Source organism: Puntigrus tetrazona, chromosome 13 (assembly GCF_018831695.1).
Source record: "Puntigrus tetrazona isolate hp1 chromosome 13, ASM1883169v1, whole genome shotgun sequence".
Classification (NCBI taxonomy): Eukaryota; Metazoa; Chordata; class Actinopteri; order Cypriniformes; family Cyprinidae; genus Puntigrus; species Puntigrus tetrazona.
The window spans coordinates 7,858,698-7,886,692 of NC_056711.1; the positions used below are offsets into that span (position 1 = coordinate 7,858,698).

General features: G+C 41.0%; 1 protein-coding gene across 6 annotated transcripts; it reads left to right on the forward strand.

Moving 5' to 3' along the window:
- zswim8 (zinc finger, SWIM-type containing 8) lies at window positions 1-27,993 on the forward strand. Of its 6 annotated transcripts, none has more exons than XM_043254773.1 (26): window positions 4-1,626; window positions 5,753-5,906; window positions 6,018-6,112; window positions 8,445-8,617; window positions 11,241-11,348; window positions 11,852-11,933; window positions 12,047-12,167; window positions 12,489-12,690; window positions 13,163-13,338; window positions 13,772-14,954; window positions 15,350-15,481; window positions 15,572-15,751; window positions 15,918-16,101; window positions 16,221-16,319; window positions 16,445-16,569; window positions 16,888-17,176; window positions 17,320-17,472; window positions 17,739-17,961; window positions 18,126-18,415; window positions 19,010-19,233; window positions 19,361-19,852; window positions 20,137-20,377; window positions 22,158-22,331; window positions 22,667-22,786; window positions 24,150-24,328; window positions 26,350-27,993. In XM_043254773.1, the coding sequence occupies exons 1-26, from the start codon at window positions 1,449-1,451 to the stop codon at window positions 26,551-26,553; spliced, it is 5,781 nt and encodes a 1,926-aa protein (XP_043110708.1). In that variant the 5' UTR covers window positions 4-1,448; the 3' UTR covers window positions 26,554-27,993. The 6 variants fall into 6 exon arrangements, 5 of the variants coding, with proteins under 5 accessions (XP_043110712.1, XP_043110708.1, XP_043110709.1 ...); XM_043254774.1 differs by having other exon boundaries at window positions 5-1,626; window positions 22,161-22,331; XM_043254775.1 differs by having other exon boundaries at window positions 5-1,626; window positions 20,197-20,377.
- Window positions 27,994-27,995: the final 2 nt, after the last annotated feature.

Here is a 27,995-nt window from a genome sequence, read left to right on the forward strand (position 1 = left end):
CTGGCTTTAATGTCGAGCGGAAGTGCGGATCAGCTGATGCTGGAGAGCCATCTTCATCTTCCCGAGCAGAGGAGAGGAGAGGAGGGGGGACAGGACAGAGAAAATAGGGGGATCTCGACTCCAAATTGTCGGCTTAAAAAAGACATTTTGGATCCAGAGAGCGCTGGCTGCTTAGAAACGGAGGACTAGAAAAGAGCCGGCCGGTGGCACATGAAGACAGGCGGATGACAAGCTTTTACACACAAAGGAGAAGACACATATGGGGCAGCTAGAGGTGGCATAAAAACAATTTATTATGTTTTCCACGGATGGACGTTTGTCCTGGTCGAGGGGTCAAATCGACGTTTTAGTCGTCTGATTTTTCTTTAAACCCAAATAGAGGCACAATGCTGAGATAGAAGCGCTGGCGAGTCGTTTGTTTTGGGTAACCAGTGGATCGACAAGACTCGGATTAGGGACCAAGGCTTTTGTGCCAAAACATCCAAAAAAGCGTTATTCCATCTGGATATTTGTAAGGACATAAGCACAGCCCGTGTCAGCGAATATTTTGACAGTTTTTGAAGTGTTTGGGATTTCGGGCTAGCCGGAAAGCTAGCAGGCTAACCGACTAGCCTTTAGGAGTTAGCAGAGCTACCTCGATCGAAATAAAAACAACCGTACCGGGGCTGTTTTGGGTTATCGCGGGTTTACTATTGCGATATGGCCTCGTCGAGGAGAATCAAACCCGCGAAAGGTCATTAGGTGTACTTGGGGGACGTGGTCTTTCTTCGGCGCTATCTTGTTTTGTTAGCCGTAGAGCAGCTGTGGGACTCGAGGCTCAGCTGATAGGACAAACAGAGGAGAGAGGGTTTAAATTAAAATTGAAGTGAAAAGAACTCATGCTTGACAAGACGCCCTAAACCTCACTAAGCAAGCCACTACAGTTGCTGTCAATAACGCCACTTGCTATGTAGTTTGGAAACTTTAGGGCAGTCAGGCCACTGGTGAGGGGCTTATTGAGTTCAAAATCTTCTTTCATAAGGCTTAAACCTCAACAAATGTCTGATACATTTATGGGGTGTTTTGGTCGTGTATGTCCACTCTTGACAATGTAAGATAACACTTATTTAGGTTTGAAAAATTGAAGTAAGTTCGCAAAATCTTAGCTATGGGTTGTGTCACTTTTCTCAAGAACTAGACCCCTGAGTGTCTCCAGCAGTTGGGTTCTAAAAGCATGGATTAACTTCACCTAACTGCACTGCAGTCATGTGCAAATCCTCCGTTTGACACCCAAAATACATAGTTTCAGGAAACGCAGGCTTTCTTGAGGGACTTTGCAGGGCCCCTCACACGGTGTTTGGGTTGAGTGTGAGTTTCCCCTCCCCCTGAGCGAGTGTCACTCTCTCAAAACAACAGAAGCGCAGAGGCACGTTCAGTTGAAGCTTTCAGGTCTCCACACAGCGGATGTGATGGAACTGATGTTTGCTGAGTGGGAAGACGGGGAAAGGTTCTCCTTTGAAGATTCGGACCGTTTCGAGGAGGACTCCCTTTGCTCCTTCATATCAGAGGCGGAAAGTCTCTGCCAGAACTGGAGAGGATGGAGGAAACAGTCTGCCGGCCCAAATTCACCCACTGTGAAGATTAAAGGTAATGGAAGATTGTCTTCTTGTGCTGTGAAGTGGTTTATGTGCTGTCATTGTAATGTGAGCACGCCGTGCCTTGGCATGGCTGCACCTTTGACCTCGGGTTGTATTCTTAACTTATGGGCTACAATATCATGTGGCCTGCATGTTTAAAACTACCAAGCTGAACTGATCTTCCATACGCAGGCCTGTGTCGACAAATTAGTTTAGTACTTTTTACTGGTTATTATATTATAATAATTTATGTGTAACTTCATTAAATTTCTTAACTCATTGGTGTGAAATGCCTCTTGGATGTAATTTTCCATTTTATCTCTAAATGGCAGCTAAAACCATTACGGCACTTTCATAAACACCTGTGTTACAACAGTGAGTTGGTTTGCGTCTGTCATTTAATGGATCTGTTGCAATGGTTTTGCAAAGTGAGACCATATTGACTATTACAGACTGATTTATTTGTAAAATATGAATTAAGGTAAAGGGGTTTCTTGCAAAGTGCACAACATCCATTAACTAAAAGCAGAATAATGCAGAAGTTTCTTTAAATGTATGAGAGATATCAGGAAGTACCCAAAGTGATTGAAATGAACCAGGAAAGGAGACCCGTTTTGCTTAGTTTTTAAATGATTGATATATGTATTACTAATATGTGTTATTGCATCCATATTCATTAACGTTTTTTTTCTTTAAAGTACATTTTCAATATGAATCAGTTTTGATCTGAATGTCACAGGTGAGTAAAATGTCTTAGGAGGGCAGAAGTAAAGTTACAAAGACAGTCAAAATGTCATTTACTCACTATTACTTATTTTCTTCTGCGAACGATTTAATTATTTTTCTGTCTCCAAACCATGAAAGTCAATGGAATCCAATGTTGCTTTAACCCCAACTTTGATCAAAATAACTTTTTTTTGCAGTTATTTTTCCTGGTTTGACTTAAATCTCTCTGTGAAAGTATTCTTTTGCAGTACGCTTCAGTTTTACGCCTCTCTAAGCTGTAAGCCTAGAACTTTGATATTGCAGCACAACTGTGATGTGTTAGAGCGATGTTTGAAACAACTTTGGTCAGTCACTCTGTATTACCGCAAGTTCTTTAAACGGCTGAAACTCCGGCCCACCAAAAGCCCCCGTGCTGTGCATGTGTAGAGAGGGTTGTCAGTCGTGAAGACAGAGATCTGCGGGGCTGCGGATCCGTGAGCGGAGTGTGTAGCATTTGTTGGATGAGTTAAGAGAGTTTGGAAAGGGAGGCCTTGTGTGGTGTTTAGATTGAGAGCGAGTGAGTGTTGTGGGGGGTTGGGTGGAGTTAAGCAGCAGAGGGCTGTAAAAAAGAGCTTTGTCTTGTGCAGGTCACTGCCTCAGAGCAGAGGATTGTGGTTAAACAAAAAAAGCCCCATTTGATCAATCTGCATAACGCTGCCGATCTTGCACGGCCCAGTTTGAGACACCAAATCCCCTGGTTTTTGTCCGAATCGGGTCTAAAAGTAAATCGGGGGTATTTCACGTGCCCGTTTTCTTGGCTTTGGAACTGAGGGAACACGATCGCTCAGACGTGGCTGTTTATATAGCGCTCTGTGAGCCGGGTGTCTTTGTTCTCTGGTTGTTGGGCAGCGGGCGGTAGAGTTTGGAGCGGTAGGACGGCAGACCACTCATGAGAGACTGTCTCACCTATTCACGGCCTCACAAAAGACAAAGCTGTCTCGCAGCCTGTGTTAACTCCTCTTCTGTTGGTCACCATGGTTTAGTCGGCCAGAACTGGCTATGAGTGTGCCACCTGATTCATTGGGATCTTGCTCACACTTACACGCATCTTGTTGCTGAGCAGCTGTTTGTTGGCAGCACCTTTAATGAGTCACCTGTCCCCTGTGAAGTTGTTGTCTCTATGACTCCCACTGTCTGTCTATAACGTACTCTTGTGGTCTGGGTAATTCATCTCCAAAGCAGTCTAACGTCTAATCTTTTGGCAGTTGGTTTTAGATTATGTGGGTGTCTGGTAATAGTGTGGTTTTACATCCACTCCTTGATCATAACACTTATTTTAATGTTTTGCGTTACTGCCAAATACTAGGTTGTATGTAGATTAATGGTAACATATTAAGTTGCACGTTGGAATAATTTTGTGAACGTAGTTCTTATTGACAGTACTTAACAGTTGCTTATTATGGTTAAGGGTGGCTGATTTAAGATAACTTGACTAATTTTTAGTTAAATGGTCACACTTTGTGTAAATGGATGGACAGCTCTGCTGAAGTTATTAGAGAAGGACTGAGAAAAACGTATATGGTGTGTTTTGAGTAGCTTGCACAATATTATAAGTTCTTTCTTTTGTTTTGCAAATGAAGTGCAGTTTCAAATATCAGCTCGGAAAAGACTTTGAGGATCTTTAAGCAACACTGAATTTTATTTTTATTCCTGTTCTTAAACAAATCAGTAGGCTGAAAAATTTGGTGTCTTGCTCGCAGTCAATTGTTTAATTCCTGAATGAATCAGCACGTTTGAACAAATCTGTTAATTGAATGATCCTAGAGATGTTATGTTTTAGTGTGTCTTGGCAGTCTTGAGCATGCTCTTCCTGCCCTGTGCACATGCTCTTAAATAGACAAAACCACAAATGCTGATATTGAGACAAAAGCCAGTCACTTGTTTTCTACTTGAATGAGTAGGCGGATTTAGATAAATCAATTTAAGAAGGTAATATTAAAAATTGTCCTTACAAAGGTTGAAACAAAGTGCACTTGCAATTTACAAGTTCATTTGTGACCTTGTGTTCTTAATGTTTTATTATATTAGTGTGAATTTATTTTATAAAAACAATAAATCCGCTCTAAAGGGGGTAGTGAGCATGACATGAATTGTGGTCATAATGTAATGTTGAAAAACGGAGCATGGTTTCATGTGAGATCTCAATTATATTGTTATAGTGACAGTGTATCAATGCTGTCTGCCTGAATGTAATGTGAGATTCAGCTCTAAGGTGACCGAGTGCAGTGGATTATGGTCCCGATGCCTAAAGCTCTGTTATGATAATGACCTCCCGATGTTTGGTGTTCATTTCAGATGGATCTTACTAATAACTAATGAGATAAGTATGTCACTACAGCCCCGCGGCTCGGTGTAGAAAATAAAGTTTCATTATATGCGCTGGCACTGAAACCTGTGCCTGAGTTCACTTTAGGCCGTAGGCACAAATATTCAGTTGCTCTTGAAGGAGTGTCTTTTGGTCTTAAGTGTTTTTCGTTCTTACAGCCTGGCCACTCTTATCATTGTCTGGAGGAAATTGGTGACTTGAATCCAGGACCCTGCAGGATACTTGAACCCCTCACCCCCCCCCACCCCTCTCAGCGGACGGCGTTTAGTCTCTGTTGGCAGCTGTCCTGTTTTCTCTCTGTTTAGCCTTGAGTGTATATGAACAGTCTGGTTTACAACAAAATAGGTTGCCTGAGGTCTTGAACCTCACTTCTCAGTTTTGTTCCCTTCGTTTTCAAATGAGCCGTTTGAACTGCAGCCATCTGTGTGACTATTGTTCAGCTATTTGCCTGTAACGCCAAGTATTTTTGATTGTTTAATGTAGAGTGGCTGTGACCGGAAAGTAGCGATTTTTATCACCCTACTGATCAAGGCCTGTTCACACCAGCTTGAAAATTTGGTTGATTCTGTCTGGTTCTCCATTTTTGTCTGATATTATGTAAAATATTCAGTTTTTGAGTGTCACCAGTGAATAATTGTATGCAACAAATAGCGTTCATTGAAACACATTTCAGCCAGGAATTGGTAGTATATTTTACAAATAATTACAAAGAAATGACACGTAACGCATTGAATTACTCTTCAAATTTTAAAGAAGAAATACCATTATTTACAGCTTCAAAAACACTTTTTACTGCACTATAGCAAAAATCTTATTGATCTAAAAATCTACCCACTCTTTTCTCACAATTACTGCATGGCTGTTTTAGTTTCTTTCAGAATAGTCACATTGATATCAATATCGAAAGTATTTTTCGCAGAACTTTTGCAATTCAAATTTTCTCTTTGAACTGCTGCTGAATATCCATTGATTGATCACTAGTTTCAGTCTACGAGCATGTTGTTCACCTTCAATGAAAACTAACTCATATAACTTTTTTTCTTAGATGGACAAGTCATCCCTCTGGTGGAGCTGTCTGCCAAGCAGGTGGCGTTCCACATTCCATTTGAGGTGGTGGAAAAGGTCTATCCTCCTGTTCCTGAGCAGCTGCAGTTGCGGATTGCTTACTGGAGCTTCCCAGAGAACGAGGAGGACATCAGGTAAAAGTTTTGTGATGGCTAATATAATATCAGCCATTGCTTTGCTTTGCTTGTGATTTACCTTTTTAAAGAATTCTCAGTTTATTTTCTTTCTTATCTGTGTCCTTGCAGATTATATTCCTGTTTGGCCAATGGCAGCCCCGATGAGTTTCAGCGCGGTGAGCAGCTCTATAGAGTGAGGGCTGTGAAAGACCCTCTGCAGATAGGTGAGAAATCAAAGACCTCCCACATCTACCGTGCCGCAAGTGCTGGTTTTTGAGCAGAGGCTTCCGAAAGTTGCTTTGCTGTATTAAACACTTTCGACGTTAAAGCACTGTTACAAGATGCAGATTTTAAAATAGCATTTAGAATAAACCTCCTTTTGTGTTGAGAGTCATTTCAGCCCCGAGGGGCCGGTCTTTGGCTCTGTACATGTTTAGTGCTACGTCTTCATATGGCCTGAGAGAAAATGGCAATAAGTGTATGTGTGAGTGATTTGAGCCCAGGCTGTGAATGAATGCTGTTGTTGGAGGCAAGTGGGCCGTACAGCAGCAGAGGGAAATCATGATGCAGCTGGCCCAAGCCTGACCTATCCTGCACACATGCACTCACACCCTCCAGGGGTCTGCCTTCGTACTTCGTACTTATAGTGTTTAAACGGCCCTCGGAGTGTACATAAAGGTTCAAACATAACTGTATACTGTCGGCTCTATGGGGGGTTTTAAAGAAATCTTTTTTGAAAGAAATCTCTTCTGTTTGACAACTTTTTCTTTTATTAAAAATACATTTAAAACAATTTAAAAAATAAATGCATTTCTGAGACGAAAAATTCAATATTCAGCGTCATCACAATCACATGGTTTTACAGACAGAATAATTCGAACATGCTGATTTGCTTCCCAAGAAACATTTATCATCAAAAATGTTGTTCTTTTATTCTTTAGTGGAAACATCTGGATTCTTTGCTGAATAAAAAAAACAAACATTTAAAATAGATATCTTTTGTAACGTTATGAATTTTTTTACTGTTGCTTTTTATCAATTTAATGTTCATAAATGAGACATACAAAGAAATTGCATTGACAATATATTGTTCAGCTTGCTCTCCGAACATATCCATTTGTGTATTTTGCATATTAGTATTGCACTTTAATTTAGCTTTTAAAGCAAAAATGTTTTATTTGTCAAATATATATATTATTTCTTTTGCTCAAGATTAACAGTGAGTTATTAAATGTCAAGATGCTTCAGGGTAAGATGTGTCAGTAGTTCTAAAAATAACACTGATCTCGCTGTTCAGTCATCTAGACTTTTGAGAAGATAAACATCGAACTAGCTTGTTTCCCAAAACTTCATTTTGTTGTTCGTCTTGAACACTCTTAAGTGCCTGGTTCTAGCTATTTTTTAGGAGGGTGATGATGGATTATATGCTGAAAATTCCCTTATAATAATTTACACTGACTTCCCAACTGCCCGTCAAGGCCAAATCAAACGTTCTCACTCAGTTGACCAGAGTGGAGACAGAACGGTCTGACACAGAACAGCTGCACCTAAAAGGGAAGTGCTTCCAAAACTCTTCCCTTTGCACTTTGTTTAACCTCACAGTGCGAATACAGTTCTAATGGGCTGGTATATGACTCAGGTAGGCACATTCAATTACTTAATTGTTTATGGTGTGTGCGAGGTAAATTATCAGTTCAGTGAGAGATTTCAGGGATGCATTTTACATCACCGTCAATGCAACCCAGTATTATATTCTTTCATGATGTGCAACTGGTGACAACCCAGTGACATTTGCAGTCGTGATGTGCTTATTGGCGCAGGCAGTGATTCACTAAATTAAAGAAAGACACTGTTTTATACAAAGGTTTTTTTTTCTTTTTTAAATCAAGATTGATTATTAAATTCTTTGAGCCTTTTGTTTTAGCCGGGACAGCTGACAGGAGAATGTGGGTCAGGAATAAAGGAATAGAAGGGTGCTTTTGGCACTAACAGGTAGACTGAAAGGGACAAAAGAGGGGGTGTAGTAGAGTTGGCTTGAGGAGGCCCGTTGAATTTGGAACGGGAGCTATAAGCTGAAACTACCCACCACCCCCACTTCTGCTCTTACTGGCCAGAGGAGCGCTGGCCGCTGTCCAGTGGTAAAAGCTTTTGGCCAACCCCCTAAACTCAACTCTCCACACACACATTGGGACTCTCTTTCTCCATCTCAGATGTCTTTCATTTCCTGTATAGTCTGTGTACAGTGCAGTTGCTGTTATATCATTCAGCTTTACAGTCAGCAAATTCTCTCAGACTTAAACATTAATGTTTCCTGATTGTTGTTTTCTTTCCCCCCCCACAAAACCACTGCAAATATAGTAATGTGCGCTCTTGTTTTTGTTTGTTTTATAAAAAATGCTACATATGGCCTGACTTCTGAATAATCAGTCCAGAAACAAAAGTTTTCACAGCTATATTTCATGAACATTTTTACCCAGAGTGCAAGGAAAATGAAGTAGTTCAATTGAGTGGAGTCAGTTTGTGTTACCAAAGATATGGTTTTACTTTCTTAAACAGGTTTCCATCTCAGTGCCACAGTGGTGTCACCCCAGGCTGGCCAATCAAAAGGAGCCTACAATGTGGCAGTAATGTTTGACCGCTGCCGCATCACTTCCTGCAGCTGTACCTGTGGAGCAGGAGCCAAATGGTGTGCCCACGTTGTGGCCCTCTGCCTCTTTAGAATTCACAATGTAAGTGATTTTAGATATGCTTTATGCCCTCTGTTAAGGATGTACAGAATATTAGTTATATTGTAATATAATGCAAAGTTATTTTGTTTGTTTTGTTTTATAAGTGTCTTAATTTGAAAATAATTGTCCTAAACGTTTATTGGTATTTCTGTTGCTTTTTTTTTGTCTTTTTATTTCCTTTGAAGTAAACAACTGCTGCAAAATACCTTTACAATAAAGCGTGTTTTAATGTGCTTGTTTATGAACTAACTCTGCAAATCCATTTGTAGCATAGTTGAAAATGTTCCCTTAAGGTTCAAAAAGCAATGAACGCATTAACAAAAAGCAATTACTTAAGGCACAAATGTCTCAGAACAACATATATGCGCGGATTTTAATGTGCACCACGGCGTGGTTCAGATGGACATATCTGTGGGGAGGATTTCACATACAGCACATGCACGATCTGTCTCTAGGTTTCTATCTGCGCTGAGTGACCGTGGGCGTGAGAGCACTGAGAAGCTTTTGATTAGGTTTGATGCCTCCCTGTGGAGTCAGGAGGGTGGAGGGAAGGATCTGCTCTGCTGTGATATCCCACCCCCCCGTAGGAGGGCCTGCCACAGTCAGATAGACCCGGTGGCCCGGGCCGTGGGTGGCGTTTAGCATTTGCATGTGGGCTTTGTCTTCTGTTTGCTGCCGTTGGGGGAAATTATAACAAACTTATTTTGCATAAACTTTTTCTTGCATATTTAGTTTGGCTGTAAACAACAAACACAGCTCTCCTGTTCGGTTTCCTGTAAGTGATGCTAGAAATCCGCTGTAAATTTAGAAAAGGAGAGAAGGAGCAACGGAATGAAACCGTTTAGGTAGCGCCTGCAACATGACATGCATGTTTGTAGGTTAGGTGTCTCTTGGCAAATAGTTTTCTGCTGTTGTGAGTTGTATAAACTCTGCTTGTGAGACCTTTGCCAGCCAAACAGTATTTGCATTAAAACATTGCCACTTTAATTTCGATGTACTATGTCTACGTTTGCTTCGCACGTTAAGGCCAGTGGATAACTATCATTATGGATACCTATCATTTTCTCACATCACAGCCTGAAGTTCAAATGCTTCAGGTTTGACATTTAGCCCACCTACTCAACAGTATCACAGAGACCGCCACAAAGTACAGCGCATTCATGCTTTTTCAAATTTTAACAAGATAAATAGAAATATGCCTGCCATTAAATTCAAAATGACAAACTAAAGGATTATGATGTGTTTGTGTATTTAACTAGAGAGGCATGCACTAGTGATAAACTGTGTGTGTCAGTCATTAGACCTCCTCTTTTTTTTTTTTTTTTTTTTTTTTTTTTTTTTTTTTAAATCATCTCTGTGCCCTTTAACTCTTTGCGTGGGCTTGTGTGGTGAGCTGTCAGACTGACTTGCAGCTAAACATCCCACCATCCTAATTGTGCTGGTAAAAAAAAAACTGGTTGCAGCTTGCATTAAAAACATTCTAACTTTTAACTCGATTTAAAAGCATAATTAATGGTCCTAATCTTTACCAAAATGAACATCATGTCCCTTAAACTGCATTGGAGTAGTCACCACAGGGTAATTACAGGGCAACCTTTATCTGGAATGTTCTCTTCGAGCTAGTTTTAATGACTTGATGCATGCATTTATATTTTTTGGGCAGCGCTCTTCATATTTGTCATTGACTTGAATTGTCAAATATTGCAAGAACCCAAACCTGAAACCCATTTACAATATTGCAGTGCCCTGTACTGTAAAGTGCTAATCTATTTTGATTTGGTTTAAAGCTATGTATAAAAGTATTTATTGTAATACAGATAAAGCGTGGTACCTTTTTATAATTTCATTTTAGAAAAAAAAAACGTTTCTTTAAAGTACCATGCAAACAACCTTTCTCGCACTTAAGTATGTTTTAATGAATAAAATATATTACCTTTTTATGTTTAGGAAGAGTGGTGGGTGCCTCATCATAATTGGCATCTTTTAGCATCAAGAAGTTTAAAAACTGTTGAGTTACAATACATTCGTGTGTCTGATTGCGTATGAAAGTATGCGGAGAGTTAGACTCTCAGCCACGTGGCTAATCCCGCACTCAGCAATACTGGGGTGTTGTCCAGGAATCCTAAACGTTTCCGTCCTCCTTATCCTCCTTAGTGCAGATCTCCAGGTCCATCCTTCATCCACCCTACTCTTTTCCCCCGTCCTCCATCTCCCAAATACAGCCAACACATTTCACTCCAGTAACTCACAGTGCTGCCCCACGGGACGCTCTGCATTCTCTTTAATAACCTCACTATGAGCTAAAGAGAGAATTAGCTCTGATCAGCTCAAAGCTTGTCTATCTGGAGCTCATATATTATGTATGGGTCGTTTGCAAATGAGGGGTTTTCTGCTCATGCTGGAGGATAGTACCAGGTGACGGCACACTGGGACAGCCACCTGAAGGCATCAAAGCCTCCAGACACATTAGAAATGCACAGAGTGTTTGCTAATGAGCAGCCTGCTTCTGGTTTAGTTTGCGCTAGTGAGTGGGAGTTAAAGCAATTAAGCTTGGTTTCAGTTATGTATGTCGGCCAATGTCAACCTCAAATATCAGTAACTCTTGGCATGTGTTTGTTTATAGGCTTCTGCGGTGTGTCTTCGAGCACCTGTGTCAGAGTCCCTGTCCAGATTACAGCGGGATCAACTCCAGAAGTTTGCACAATACCTCATCAGTGAGCTCCCACAGCAGGTGAGACATGCATTATTTATTCGTTTTTATAAATTGTAGAGATGGCCTCATTGCTCATGGCTTCTCTGAGCTCCTAAGTTTCTTTGCATGGCTCTAAATAACTGTGATGAAGTGCACACAGTGGCCTCATTGTCCTTATTAGGGTGTGATGGCTCAGATTTCTCACAGTTTGATTTGTACCATGGTTCTATAGTCATGGCTTTGGCGTGGTTCACTAATAAGGCAGATAAAAGTAATTAATAATATTAAAATATTAATTTGCATGATGTGTGTATGTTTAAGGAGTAAAACTCATGAAATAATATTTATAAAAATGATTGTACAATTCTGAAAAATATTTTAAAAGCATCCTTTTTGCAAAATAATATTTAAATGCTTGGTATATTAATGTAATCTCATTTGTTTCGCTACCACCATCTCAAAACATTTTTTTTTTCTCAGTTTCTTTGTCTCTATTGATACATTGGTTTCTGGCTTTATGATTCGCTGTTTTGTTTCTGCAGATATTGCCAACAGCTCAGCGTCTTTTAGATGAGCTTCTGTCCTCCCAGTCTACCGCTATTAACACCGTGTGTGGAGCCCCAGGTATGGACTGACCTACAAAGCACAATTAATGAATTTCTAAATTTCTCATTCTCTCTGAAGTCATGGGAACCTTGTAAATCCTCATTTTTCTTTTCCAACGATTGGTTTAATAGATCCGACTGCTGGCCCTTCAGCTTCTGACCAGAGCACCTGGTATCTAGATGAATCCACCCTCAGTGACAACATAAAGAAAACATTGCACAAGTTCTGTGGCCCATCACCTGTTGTGTTTAGGTAAAAACAGCCGGTCTGATTCTACCTGTATTGTTCCGCAGAAGAGTTCCCAAACGGGCATACGTATACTTGAGCAGGTTCCCTGCGAGGTGCTTTTTCATAGATTTTTTTTTTTTAAACCTATAAAACAAAGTTTCATATGAAACATTAAAAGCAACCTCAAATTTACAATGGCTTAACACATTTGTTTCAGTTTTTTTTAAAGAGAGTTAACAACATAAGTTGTTTATCTTTTTTTATATGTGTGGATAAAGATGAACAACAAACAGATGGATGAGCAACAGACAGAACTAAGTTGTTTTTGTCACTTGTTGTTCTCAGTGATGTGAACTCCATGTACCTGTCATCCACTGAGCCTCCGGCAGCTGCTGAATGGGCTTGTTTGCTGAGGCCCCTGCGAGGTAGAGAGCCAGAGGGCATCTGGAACCTTCTGTCCATCGTCAGAGAGATGTTTAAGAGGAGAGATAGTAACGCTGCACCTTTGTTAGAAATCCTCACCGAACAGTGTCTCACCCATGAACAGGTACAAACTGGACTCGGCTTTGTTTCACACACCAGGGTGACAGATTCATGTGTAAAAAATTGCATCATCCTGATGTAGACACCTGTCACATTTATGCCTGCATTAAAACAATAGCAATTTTGTGGGAACCTTAAATAGCAATTTATCTATTTTTTTTTTTTTTTTTGCAGACAAGTTTATTTTGTAGGGAAAAAAAACTTTTATTGTATGTATTCTGGCATTTGGAGTGACAAGTAAAGTTACTCTTTAATTTTTTTTCTTCAAATTATAGTACCCACATAACAGACATAACATGTTTTAGTTATTTTTAATTATTAGTCTTAGAATTATATATTTTAACGTTTAATCAGTACAGTCAAGTCCAGAAAGGACATTTTGTTTTTGACTGTATCTCATTAAAATTTGTTTGGAGTTATGACTTCTTTGTTCTAATGATGGTCTAATGCTCTCTCTCTCTCTGTATTCCCTCTAGATTATTGGCTGGTGGTATAGCGTGAGGACATCTGCTTCTCACAGCAGTGCTAGTGGGCACACAGGTCGTAGTAATGGTCAGACAGAGGTTGCAGCACATGCATGTGCCAGCATGTGTGATGAAATGGTTGTCTTATGGAGACTGGCAGTGCTAGACCCTACCATGAGCCCCCAGAGGTGAGCAAGTTGGTAAAGCTGTTTATAGAAACACAACACTTTTTTTGAACACCCCTAGAGTTAAACAGTTGAGTTCCTGAACTCCGGATCTGGTGGAGCACTTTTACACTCATTGTGGCGTAATAATACCATGTACCATGGATACAGCAGGCAGCGATATTACGCAGCACCTGAACATACCCCTGGTATGTTCAGGTGCTGCAAAATATCACATCAAGATTCAATAATCTATGCTAAGCTGTAGCTAAAAGTCCTACCGCCAGACCCTGAGATTGACAGAATGGATTCGAAAATAGTACAAACTCAACTATTTGTTAGAAAATTAAGCAGTGTTTCATATTTGTTGTGACTTTAAACTACAGTGCTTAAAGCAGTATTTGTCACTGCATGGGTAAGGTAATGTTCTTTTGCTTGTCTATTTGTGAATCTTCAGGCGTTTGGAACTTGCTGCCCAGCTAAAACAGTGGCACCTGAAGGTAATAGAGATCGTGAAACGGGGGCAGCACCGCAAGTCCCTTGACAAACTCTTCCAGGGATTCAAACCAGCTGTGGAGTGCTGCTACTTCAACTGGGAAGTGGCCTACCCTTTAGCTGGTATCACATATTGCAGCGCAGATAAGAAAAACACCTCATTTTGTTGGGCGAGGGCAGTGCAGCAGCAGCGGGGCTCTAAAGCTGGGACCAGTGTGGAAACAGAAGGAGCTCGCTGTGGAACATCAGAAGGTACTTCTGAACACAAGTCACGGAGCAACTCCCATCTTCCCCAGCAAGAGGTGGCTGTCCGCCCTAAGGAAACCATTGTGGGCAAGCGGAAAGGAGTGTCAGGCGTGAACAGCGGAGGTGTGCTGGTTTGTCTTGGTGGAAGAGTCTCCCTTTCACTTCAGGAGGGAGGTAAAGGCATGTATAAAGCCAGTAGCTCCTCCCCATCTGCTGGTAGCAAAGCCAAGCTTACACAGAGCAGCAAGAGTTCATGTGGAAGTTCGAGTGGCGTCGGTGGGAAGCACCCCAGCGCTAAACGGCGAACTAGCAGTGAGGACAGTTCTCTAGAGCCTGATATGGCAGAGCTGAGTCTGGATGATGGCTCCAGCCTGGCGCTCGGAGCAGAGGCCTCCAACACCTTTGATTTCCTTCCTCCTCCGCCAGAGATGTTACCCTCACCTAGCAATCTACTCCGGGAGCCACTCAAATATAGCGGTACCGCTTCAAAAGAGCGTGCTTTTGAGACAAAACGTGTGCTGCCCTCTGCTGCCGATGCTCATGCCTGCTCGATTGCAGCTCCAGTGGTGGTAGCTATGGAGAAAGAGGTTGAAGTGGAGGCAGATCTGGATGAGAACGGAGTAGATGAGGACCCTGTGGATGATACTCGCCCCTCTGGATCGCTCCCCAGCAAGGCTCAGCGGAGCCGTAGAGAGGGAGATGGTAGCGGGGCCTCAGGACCTCAGGCAGCTGAGGCAGCAGCAGGAGCAGATGCTGTGGGTGAAGATGACTATCAGGCGTATTACCTGAGTGCTGCATCAGAAGAGGGAGCAGATAGAGGGGTTGCAGACAGCAACCACGAAGAAGAGCCAGACATCTTTGCTGGGATTAAACCTCTAGAGCAGGAGGGCAGGATGGAGGTGAATTAATTTATTTATAAAAAATGTAACACATTTTTACTTAACACACTTTGTGCTTAAAAAGTAGGGTCCAGAATTAGGACTTAGCAAGAGCTTAATGTGACCATGTATCTTTGTATCAGTGGAACAAGAGATACTTAAACAATGTATGCTTTTTTGGCTCCATTTGTTGATACATTTGATTTATTGTAGAATCGGAGAATTATTTATATAAATGTTTTTATAAAAAGATGAAATGTGACTCAAATGGAGGCTGGCTGTTTTATTATTTTCGATTGTTATGACCTTAAATTCAGCATTTGTACAGTTGTAATATATTTTTGTATGTATGTATTTTTTTGATTAAATTGCAATGAATGTTAAAAGATTCTCATTGGTTTAATGGTGTATTGCAGATACTGTTTGCCTGTGCAGAGGCTCTCTATGCTCATGGCTATAGTAATGAAGCATGCCGATTGGCTGTTGAACTTGCTCGAGATCTGCTGGCTAACCCACCCGACCTGAAGGTAGAGCAGCCGCAGACAAAGGTAAGCGAAACCACTTTCAGTGTTTTCCTAAAGGTTCTACCTGTGGCATCATGCTGGTTCTCACTTTTTATCTCTCCCCGTCTTGTTTAGGGTAAAAAGAGTAAAGTGTCAACCAGTAAACAGACCCAGGTGGCCACTAACACCCTGTCTAAAGTTGCTTTCTTGCTGACTGTGTTGAGTGAGAGGCTGGAGCTCCATAACCTGGCATTCAACACTGGTATGTTCTCCCTGGAGCTGCAGAGACCACCGGCTTCCACTAAAGCTCTGGAGGTAAATCAGAAATCACATTCATCCAATAAATCTGGTTGTCTGCTAGTATGACAGTTTAGTTTCTTTCTGGGGCTGTGACTAATTTAGGAAGTCTATAATATAATATCATATCGTTTTGGTGTCTTGTTTTAAACTCGTCCACTGAGGTGTTGTGTTCTTGTGTTAGGTGAAGCTGGCATACCAGGAGTCCGAGGTGGTGGCTCTGCTGAAGAAGATTCCTCTGGGTCTTGTTGAAATGACTTCTATAAGGGACCGAGCAGAGCAGCTCCGTGATGGAAACTTCTGCGACTATCGACCGGTTCTGCCCCTCATGCTGGCAAGCTTCATATTTGATGTACTTTGCACCCCTGGTAAATCACACATCTACATTTTCCCTACCATTTTAAGAAAAAAAAAGTGGTTTAAAAATCCCCCAAATCCCCATGCTCATTTTTCATATGATTTTTGTCTTTTGACTTGCTTGTTGCAGTGGTCTCTCCCACGGGCTCTCGACCTCCTAGCCGGAACCGTAACAATGAAATGCCTGGTGATGAGGAGCTAGGATTTGAGGCAGCTGTGGCAGCTCTTGGTAAGAATCGATCTGCGTTAAAAAAAAATCATAAAACCAACCACTAATGTGTTTTGTTTAGGCTGTTCCCTTTCTTTCTGTTTCAGTCGTCTCAAATTTTCTCTTTTTACTCTTTGTTTTTTAAGGTATGAAGACAACAGTCAGTGAGGCAGAGCATCCTTTGCTATGCGAAGGCACACGGAGAGAGAAAGGAGACCTGGCTCTAGCACTGATGATCACTTATAAAGACGACCAAAGCAAACTTAAAAAGGCAAGTAGTTAATAAAATATACATAAGCTGAAGCGTTGAGGGTGATACAATTTTTAAAAATGTCGGAGACAAAATAAATCAAATGTAAGTAAATAAATAAATTTGCTGATTTGGTACTGAAGTTGAATAAAATACTAAATAAAAGTATTAATTTTCTTTAAAATATCTTACTGACTTTTGAATATAAATGATTTATTCAAATTTGCTATTCCTTTAGGAGCATCTATAATCATGCTGATTATAGTCTTTGCCATGGTATAATGTTTAAAATGCGACGCATGCCTTACACTATTAATGTTTGATATTATCCTTGTGTAGATTCTGGACAAGCTTCTAGATCGTGAGAGCCAGACACACAAACCTCAGACTCTGAGCTCATTTTACTCAAGCAAACCAGCAACCAGCAGCCAAAAGAGCCCATCTAAACATGCCACCCATGGTGCTAGCGGAGCCACAGGAGGAGTTTCAAAGCACACCCCTTCAGCGACATCAGCTGCTGTGCAGGGTGTGACCGGTGGGGGAGCGGCGGGGCAGCAGGGCAACTTGGTGGGCGGTGGAGTTCAGAGCACTGTGACAGGAGAGGGCATCGCTGACAACAGAGATCAAGGTGAACAAAATCTACCAAAGTATCACGAGTAGACACTTAAATGTCAGACGGAAATTCACTGCTGAAAGGCTATTGTCTTGGGTCCTTGTGGAGTTTATAGTTACCCAGTTTAATTTTCTCTCTCTCATACTTCGTTTTGGCAGAGGGTGCGCAGTCGACCTCCTGTGAGCAGCAGAGCGAAGCTGCGCCCTTCAAGCCCGAGGGCACTGTGCCCAGTCGTCTGGCACTGGGGGGCCGTGGGGCATACGGCACGCGCTGCTGGGGGTCACCTGTAAGGCAGAAAAAGAAACACACCGGTGAGAGACAGTGGGTTTGTTACTTGGACAGAAGAGAACATTTAATGCAACACCTGTGATCTTTATTATTGTCACAAGAGGTCAAATACCACTGCAAAAATTCATACATATTCACTTAGTCATCCTTTTTTTTTTAAATAATAAATGCTTCCAAATATTAAGTTATTACCTGTATATTACAAATGTATTGACTTATTATTTTGAACTGTGCATAAATAAATTTATGAGCGTGAAAAGATCATGTTTCTTCTGACGTGTTTTCTCAGGCATGGCAAGCATTGACAGCAGTGCTCCAGAGACCACCTCAGACAGCTCTCCTACCCTCAGTAGACGTCCACTCCGAGGTGGTTGGACAGCTGCTTCCTGGGGGAGAGGCCAGGACAGTGACAGCATTAGCAGCTCTTCCTCTGATTCACTTGGCTCATCATCATCCAGTGGCTCACGCAGAGCTGGAGGAGGAGCCAGAGCGAAGAGTACTGACACCAGCAGGTGAAACAAGCCTGTGACCTTACGTGGATTTGTTCTCAGTTTTTGAGAGCTTGTTCATTAGTATCACTCTTTGAGCCCTCGGCAAACAATTCGATCTTTAATTTGGTAAATTCTCTGATCCTCCATGTCTACGGTTTGTCATACATTACCTCTTTCTTTCTTAGGTATAAAGGCCGCCGGCCTGAATGCCATGCTCCACACGTGCCCAACCAGCCATCCGAGGCAGCTGCCCATTTTTACTTTGAGCTGGCCAAGACTGTGCTGATTAAAGCTGGTGGAAACAGCTCCACCTCTATTTTCACTCAACCCTCTGCCAGTGGAGGCCATCAAGGACCCCACCGCAACCTGCATCTGTGTGCCTTTGAAATTGGCCTGTATGCCCTCGGCCTGCATAATTTTGTCTCTCCAAACTGGCTGTCAAGAACGTATTCCTCACATGTATCCTGGATTACAGGTGAGGGATAATTACATAATCTGCAGGGATCACAAACTTCAATATGATTTATTACTATCCCCTTGAAATGCAAATGTAATCTTTAAAATTCAGAAACCTGGGTTCAGAGTATCGTTTTTAATATACTTCAGAGTATATTAAAAATGGATTAATGGATAGGTAGGCAGACAGGGAAGGATGGATTGGTATATAGCTGTGGATATATATGTATATGTATAGATATGTATGTGTATGTGTGTGTGTACATATATGTAATAGCCAACAATAGAGGTCAAAATTATATATATTTTTAGTTTTGTAAAATGATGATATATATTTTTTTACCTATTATATATATATATATATATATATATATATATATATATATATATATATATATATATATATATATATATATATATAAAAATGAACTAAAGTGCTAAAGACAAATGATTTTCTTAAGGTGATTTTCTGAATATTTTTATTTATGGATATATATGGATGCGTGGATATAGATGGACGGATAAGATAATGCAGTTAATATAGTATACTAGAAAAGAGGTGGGCAGACCTGCCTTTTGCTTAATTTTCAATTCTTCTGTTTTGTTTTCCCAGGCCAGGCCATGGAGATTGGGAGTGCTGCTCTCAACATCCTGGTGGAATGCTGGGACGGGCACCTCACACCTCCGGAGGTGGCGTCACTTGCCGACCGCGCTTCACGAGCACGAGATCCCAACATGGTGCGTGCTGCAGCAGAGCTGGCTTTGAGCTGCTTGCCTCACGCTCACGCCCTCAATCCCAACGAGATTCAGAGAGCACTGGTGCAGTGCAAGGAGCAGGTATTGTTCAGCACAGCCTACATCCCAGTACATTTGTACATCCTAATCCACCAGTTTTACTCAAATTATATAATAATCATCAGTTTTTTGCCTTTTAAAGAACACTTGTCTGTTGATCTTTTGTTAGGATAATGTGATGCTGGAGAAAGCTTGCATGGCGGTTGAGGAGGCTGCAAAGGGAGGCGGCGTTTATCCTGAGGTCTTGTTTGAGGTGGCTCACCAGTGGTATTGGCTGTACGAGCAAACAGTGGGCGGAGGCTCTGGGGCCCAACGAGAGGGGTCCGGCCGCTGTGGGGCCAATGGTGGAGCAGGAAGAACGCCACCCGAGGGAGTCTGTGGCATCCTGGATAACACGGGAGTATTGGACTCTTCAGGTGTCGCAGCTGTAACTACAACAGTGACGGCAGCCGCTGTAGTTCCTGTCATTTCTGTCGGCTCTACTATCTACCAGTCACACGCGCTGCCGGGCTCAGCCATGGCACACACGCAAGGCCTGCATCCCTACACCACCATCCAAACTCATCTGCCCACCGTCTGCACCCCGCAGTATCTGGGACACCCTCTTCAGCACGTTCCCCGTCCTGCTGTCTTCCCCGTGTCAGGGGCGGCATATCCACAAGTATGAGCTCTCTTTCTTTGTGATATGATTTATGGGTTTCAGTTATTTGTGCTTTAGGATTTTTATTTCAGTCTGTAATATTATTTGTCTGCATTTAACTGAAAGTGATAAATACAAAACGTAAGCGCTAATGCAGACTCTTACTTGGCAGTCAGCTATGCATTCCTGGTAGAATATAAATGGAAAAAGACTCTTGATAGTTTGCTTATGTGTGTATGATGATCTTTACAACTGTTCCCTTGGATTAATTTTTATTTTGTGGCTTTTTAATTTTTCAACGGCAGGTATATGACTCGAGGAAGACGTATCAACCTGGTTTTAAGAGCATCTGTTTGTCTTCTCAGGGAATGCACCCTGCTTTTATTGGTGCTCAGTACCCGTTCTCTGTGGCTACTGGCCCTCATCCTCCTATGGCAGCGACTGCTGTCACTTTCCCAGGAGTCCCAGTGCCGTCCATGACTCAGATCGCTGTCCACCCTTATCATACCGCAGAGGCAGCCCTGCCTCTTAGCACTACTGTTGCAGGTAATAACAAAGTTAGATTTAATTCCATCTTAACGTGAAGACACATTTTGGGCATATTATAAATGGTTATTTAGATGAATGCTGGTTTTTGACATTTGCAGCAAATTTACAGAAATGAATAGTACTTTCATCTGATGAATTTGAAAGATTTACATTTGCACGAGAGAATCAAATCGGGTCTTTAAATAGCCATTTTTTTATTTTATTTTTATCATATGTTGAGATCATATAACCAACTCAAAACTAATTTTATCTCAGAAAGCCTGCAGTATGGTCAAGAGGGCTACTACGGTTGATTAGTGTATCTTACTTGAAAATTTTTGTGGATCAATACCAAGTCTTTAAACTAATTTACTAATAAACTAAATCACAGGCTGTGCTGTGTTTCCAGTGATTAACATCAAAAATTTATCGATTTTTTTTTTTTTTTTTTTTTTTTTTTTTTTTTATGTTTAGGCTATATTTAAAAATGTAAAATCTTTCTGTCACCTGAGCACTGTAATCATTTGTTGTTATTCCATATTTTTCCATTTTTGGAAAGACATAAGAAATACTTCATGATGTGTCTTCGGTTGGTTTCGAAGCACACACAGAAAATGTTGTTTATTGAAGTATATCATTGTGAAATCGTTGACTAGGTGCTCATTTACTAAATAATTAACTTAGTCGTTAAATATGGGCAAATCCTATTTCACTATTTTGGCTCACTGCATTAACAGTGAAATCCATACAGGTGCAAATGTTGTATTTTGGACACTGTTACAACATATTCAATCAATTTTATGAATATTTTATGTTTTTTTCATAGCTCATTCATGAGAATTGCATTTGCTTTTTCAAAATGACAAGCAATAACAACCACCAAAGAAAGTTCGCTGTGGTGTGGATTTTGTAATTTCCTCTGAATATTGAGCATAAAGTCCTCTGTCATAGGACAGGTAACAGACTAAGATACTTGCATCCGGTTTTACACACGAGGCTTAACTGTTTCAACCGAAAGAAACTTGTATTGATTAATATTAAAACATATCAGTGTCTTTGTTTTGTCTCAAAAGGTACATCAGTAATGTTTTTTTTCTAAGGTACAATTACATAAATTGCTTAAATGTCCTAACTGAACTATGGCCTAATCCATTCCTGGCTTAGTCTGAGCCCTGTCTGTGAAACCAGGCCTTTATGTCTCAATTACCGTGGCATGATAGAATAATAAGTGAGAAAATATTACAATTCATCTGGAGTTATTTTAGAGTTGGCTTGTGGCTCCTTGTGAATCAAAATTGGAATTGGAAAAAATGTGAGATGCCCAAGATTCCTAACTATCAGAAACATCCAGTTGTGGAATAATATTTTTGGATGACAGTCATTACATGTACAAATATAAACCTTTTTAATTTAGTCAGGCAGAAGATCTTGACCAAAGTGACTTAAATGACCTACATATTTTTCAGAGGCAACAATATTCGTAATAGTCAATGGCTGAAATATTGCTTGCTTGTCTCATTTTAAGTCACTTTTAGAAAGCTATATTATTAAACAAGCTAAAGCAGAGGTGAAGTACAGAGAAAAAAGTTTGTTGTGTGTTTGTCTGCTCTACAATGGCACTGGTAATGAAAAGTTTAAAATACAAAATTAAAGGCCAGTGAAAAGATTATTTAGCGCTCCTTCAGATCAGTGCAGACAAGCGTTTATTACTGTACAAGTTCACCAGAGATTGTTGGCAGTTTGCAAAATTATAGACAAACACCGTGAACCTTCCCTCACCTTCTTTATTTTTGCCCAGCAGGAGGAGTACACTCAGGCTCTGCCATCCAGGCCATTCAGGGGGCTTCTCTTCCAGGACTCTCATCCCAGCCCACCTCATTGGTCAGCGCACCCTTCCCTGTGGAAGACGAGCAGCACAGTCAACCAATCAGCCAGCAGGGCCTGCACTACCTCCACTCGGCCTACAGAGTCGGTAAGGACGCCTGATTTCTAATTACATAGAACCTTTAGGGCATGGCTTGCCTGTCCTTATGTTGCTGTTTTGCACCCATTAGGATCCATCTGGTCCTGAATTGTGGTGATTAATTATCAAGAGAGGTGAGGGAGAGATCGGTTGAGTCCATGTTGCAGGACTGACAAAGAACTCTCACAGTGAGAAATATTAATTAAGGCATGATTTCAGTTTTATCAGTACTCATAAGTCCTGGAGAGTAGGACGTTGGGTGCATGTGTCAATTCAATACATGATACAGTACAGTGTGGTACAGAACAGAGTGTTGATGGTCAAATCTTCCTGTCCTCATTTAGGCATGCTGGCCTTGGAGATGTTGGGAAGGAGGGCCCACAACGATCATCCAAACAACTTTTCCCGAAGTCCCCCGTACACCGAAGACGTCAAATGGCTGTTGGGCCTGGCTGCGCGTCTTGGTATGCCTACATATCTTTTGAAATATGTCTTCTAGGAAAAACAAGTCCATTTCCTGTTACCTGCTGGAATAGACTGTAAATGATGTGCTGGCAGTTTACCTTGCCTTCAGTGGACATGAGAGGAGAGCTGATTCTACAGCGAATCTCCAGCAGAGTTATTGATATTCTGATGTCTTTCCTCTAAATCTGAGCTTCATCCCATGCTGATCACAGCATGTTGCCAGGCCTAAATGTTACAATTGAAAATGTAGAAATCTTAGGGTTAGGCTTTTTACGAAATGGCTAGTTTGTTTCTTGTTGCTTTGCTAATGGTCCCAGCTGGAATTGAAGAATAGCTTAAGAACATAGACCTTCACATGCTTCCTTTAAAGGGATATTCTGGGTTGAATAACTTATTTTAAACCCCACATTTTGCACCAGATTTTCCACTTGCTCTGGTCTGAAACACTGCAATGAAACATCCAGTTTGTTTTTAATACTAAATGTCAGCACACTTAAATTGCATCTTGACAAGTGAAATTACAAGGCTGTTGATTAATCAGAATATTTAATGGCATAATGCTTTTATTTAATGTTAATGCTTTCGTTTCCAACACGCCTTTTGTGTGATTTATTAAGTTGAAGCACATCTTCATTTCTAATGTTTGTTAGAACATTTTCAGTTTTATTTTTGCACTGAAAAGTAGAGATTACTATTGAGTTTTATTTAAAAATGACGACATATTCTATTTGGATACAAGTAACATACTTTTCTGCCCTTCATAAAAGTTTTAATTTTGGCCCTTTGTAGTAATGACTTTGTGCCCTTCTGTTCAGTATTTTCTCAGTCTGCATCAAAATGCACAGGACATCCAAATGCAGTACAACAATGTTATACTATAAAACATCTTGCCTCACATTTTATGGACGTAATCTGTACAGATGCAGACCTTCAGTTGTTTGCATTAACATTTCTACCACCTAATGTGTTTAACTTGTGGGTGATATTTCACTTGCAGAGCTTCGATGATAATTACATTTCACTCTACAAAGAATGCAGATTAATTTACCACTGTAAAACATCCGGTCTGGGTTTGATTCATGAATAAATTATTCATAAAGATGGTCTTTCTCAAATTTACTGAGGTGTTATGTTATAACTCTGATCCCAAGATATTCTGTCTTGGGCTTTTTGTACTTTATGTAAGTGGGGGGGAGGATATATAAACGGAAAAAGCAAAGCAATGCTTGCAAGAAAAAGACTATTTGAAATGGCTGTATATTGTACAGTGATTTTTGCACCGATTAAAATAATAATTGGTATCGTAACTTCTAATTAAATGCAAAGAATCCTAGTGTATTAGCGATTGGTTTCTCTCCTCAGGTGTGAACCACGTGTACCAGTTTTGCGTGGGAGCAGCGAAAGGTGTTCTTAGTCCGTTCGTCCTGCAGGAGATCATTATGGAGGCTCTGCAGAGGTTAAACCCTGCGCACATCCATGCACACCTCCGCACCCCTGCCTTCCACCAGCTCGTGCAGCGCTGCCAGCAGGCCTACTTACAGGTACAGCCTCACAAATCCCTAAGATTCAGCCCGGGGGAACTAAACACGCTTGCATTATTACTAATAACATCCCTAAATTGGATGAAATGCGGAAATAAATCCGTACCCTGATGATGCCGACTACCCACCAGGAGCAACATGTGTTCTTCCACCGACAGAAGCGGTTAAAATTACACTCCAACACACGAGATCATCCGTCACAGCTGACATTTTGCGTCGAATTTCGGTGCAGCCATCTCAAAGTTTGTTTTCATACTCGTTAGACTTGGTTTCAAGTTTCAAGTAGAGAATTTGAGCAGGGTTTTAGAGCATTCGAGTGGTACCGGGGCCGGATTGTGACGGCATTGTCGCCCACGCTGAATATAAATTGTGCATGAACAATTCTGGAGTGTTAAAGCTAGAGAGGGAAGCCTGAGTCTGTTCACAGGATGGAGCATACTGATGAGAGAGCATCAAACACACTGTGACAGCCCAAAGCCAAGAGCGGCTTCCTAGAGAAGAAGCGCACACATGCTATCTCTCCCTCGCACACACAGACACGCTCTTGCGGTTACCTGCTAGCCGGCTCGGAGGCTTTATGTTGCCATTTCAAAGGGGTTTCGAGCTGTTGCATGGGCAAGGCGACACGCATGTCTGCGCAAGCGGCCGCCTTCGTAGTGGCCTTACATTTTAAAATGCCCAGATCAAGGAGAGACTCTACCGTATGTCTGCCACCGTAAGTCTTAGCAAATGAACGTTGGGTAAATGTGAAAGGGAGACAGTGCCAGCTCTAATCCACTCTCTCCATGCGTGGATAATGAGATGAGGGACCGAGAGGCTGTACTCGAGCAGAAACCTACCCAGACTGTCACTGAGTCATTTCGTACATCGCTGGTGGGAAATGCACTCCATATGCTGCATGTCCCTATAAACATCCGGGGACATGACGCTTCATAACCCGTTTACATTTTATTAAAACGGGTTCAGGTTAGTGCCATCCAGGAGCAAGAAAATGTAAGAATTTATCGTGTCGCACATGTTTAAAGACGGGGAGATCGACATGAATGTCAATGAAATGTTGCTAAATGAAGAGTAAACGCATGTAGAGCTAGAAACCGAACTCAACTAAAAAAAAAAACAGAACAAAACACCATACATTATTAAATGGTATTTATATATTCTTCAACTTGCAAACTAAATTCATGAACATAAAATATTGATTCATGCTAGTTGAATTGTTTTATCTGGTAGATTCATAAAGGGCCAGAAAAAAGGGGCCTAGCAACAATACAAATGCTAAACTATATTAATTTGTTCCCATCTTCAGTTGAAGCTAATTAATCTGTTAAATTCTTTTCATCCAGCCTTCATAACTTAAAAGCTTCTTGGTTTTTCCAGTTCATTCGAAGAACAAAAATGTTCGTGATCCTACTTTTGTGATTTTGAAATGTAATATGTTCTTCCTTTTAATACATAGTTCTGTCCCCCAAAGAATGGCCTGTTTGCATGAAGCCTTTAAGGGTGATGGAATAAATATGAGATGGGAGGAAAAATTGTATTTCAGCATTTTTGTATTGCTTGCAAAACTTTCAGGTTTCTCCTAGAAATGTTTTATAAGCAATCAATGATGCCTAATGTTTTGGTGAAATTGTATTTTTTTTTTTTTTAAAATAGAAAGTTCAAAAGAACAGCATTTAGTTAAATGGAATTCTTTGCATTAAATATCTTTACAGTTTATATGGGCAACTTTTTTTTTAGCAAAAGCATCAACATAATTGCATTACTTTTTTTTCCCATTGCTGTCCCTTTTAAGCTCTGTGTTTCAATCAGAAATGCATGACATTTATTAACAGCTTTCTAACTGCAGTTCATAATTACAAAAGAATATGACACATGCTGCTCTGATGGTTCTTCTTTAGATGCATTTTATACACATTAACATTTATTCCCCAACTAATTACTACATTTGCCAGTTACCAAAATATTTTGGTTTGCCTGTGAATTCATGTCCTACCAACCCCGTTCACTTTTGTTTGTTCCAGTACATCCACCACAGGCTGATCCATCTGACTCCTGCGGACTACGACGACTTCGTGAACATCATCCGAAGTGCCCGCGGGGCGTTTTGCCTGACACCAGTTGGCATGATGCAGTTCAACGATGTGCTGCAGAACCTGAAGAGGGGCAAACAGACTAAAGAACTGTGGCAGCGGATCTCGTTGGAGATGGCCACTTTCTCGCCCTGACTGCTCTAGAGACCAGCGGGGGGGGACGGAGCCTCCGCCCGGTCTCCTGCAGCCATCTTCCCCTCAGACCACTAACACAACTCAATCCGACAACGCAGCGCTCTCTCTCCGTTCCCCTCGAACAGGAAGCGTAGCCACGACGACTTCCTGCGCAAGCCCACTCACATGACCGAACATTTAGTCCTTCAGGCCCTGAAGTCATGAGAAAGTGGTACAGAGATACTGGGGTTATTCCAGTCAGCGGGTCCCTCCTTCGTTGAGTTGTTGCTTCCAGTGTTGTCTGATCTTGTTAGTTTGTTCTGTTTTTTTGTTTTTAGTTTTGTTTTTTTGGGGTGTGTTCAGTCAAGTAACTTAATGGCTATCTCTGGTTTATCTACGTGTCCTAACATCTCTCGTTCACCGATTTCTATGCTTTGCGTTCCCCTCCCAGCCCGAGTTCATTTAGATGGTTAATACGAGGGGACAAAAGGTTTTCACTCGCTATGTTGATGTTTGATTCGAGTTTAAACAAAACCACTAAATGTCAGACTCATACTGCAACATTCCTCTACCCTGGAGAACAGAGCCTCCATCGGTCATTAAGGATCTCGACGTCGGACGGCGGATGGCATTGTAAACGTGAGAATAAAAACAAAACTTTGTTAAAAGAATAAAAGAGACATTTATTACAAAACAATAATCAAAGTACGGGTGAGGATTCTTCGATGTTTTTGTTTTATCTTTTCGTTTTTAATATTTTGTATAGCGTGGCGTGTCTGCAGAGAGCGGGATGAGAAATGGAAGAGTGTTATTACCGACTGCTCTGTGAGTTCCTTTTTCCGGTCAGACGTTGGTGGCTCGAATGCTGGAACAGAGAAATCTGGCTGGACCAGATTACACAGCTTTAATTTTTTTGAAATTCAAGACGTCAGCCGCGACTTCAGTCGAAAACAATTCGGGCTTCCTGTCATTTAAAATTGGCTTCTTTTTATATTCGAACTCCAGCTGTTTCCGATACCGTTAATAGACTTTGGTGTCTGTGCAGTTTAATATTTTTGAGGTTTAGTCGAACCACGCAATCTCGTTTTTTTTTTTTTGTGTTCTCATTTTTGAAATGGGTTAACTGCTCCCCTCTGTCTGATGTTAGTTGAGTGGTCTATAAATGTCACTGCCAGATTCCCGTGTTTCCAGCATCGGCCCCAGCTTGGAACTCGCTTGTGGAGAGTGACTGAGTAGAAAATGTACTGTGATATTTTTGTATTCTTCAAGTGTAGCTTGGTTGGAAAAAAACAAACAAACAAACAAAAAAAAAAAACTATATAAATACTTATAAATATATAAACTGTGCTGATTGCAAGAGGATGTAATCTAGAATAAATGGGGAAAAAGAGAAAAACTAAATTGGAACAAAGCAATATTAAAAATGTAGAGTTTACTTAATAAAGATAAATCAAAACACTACA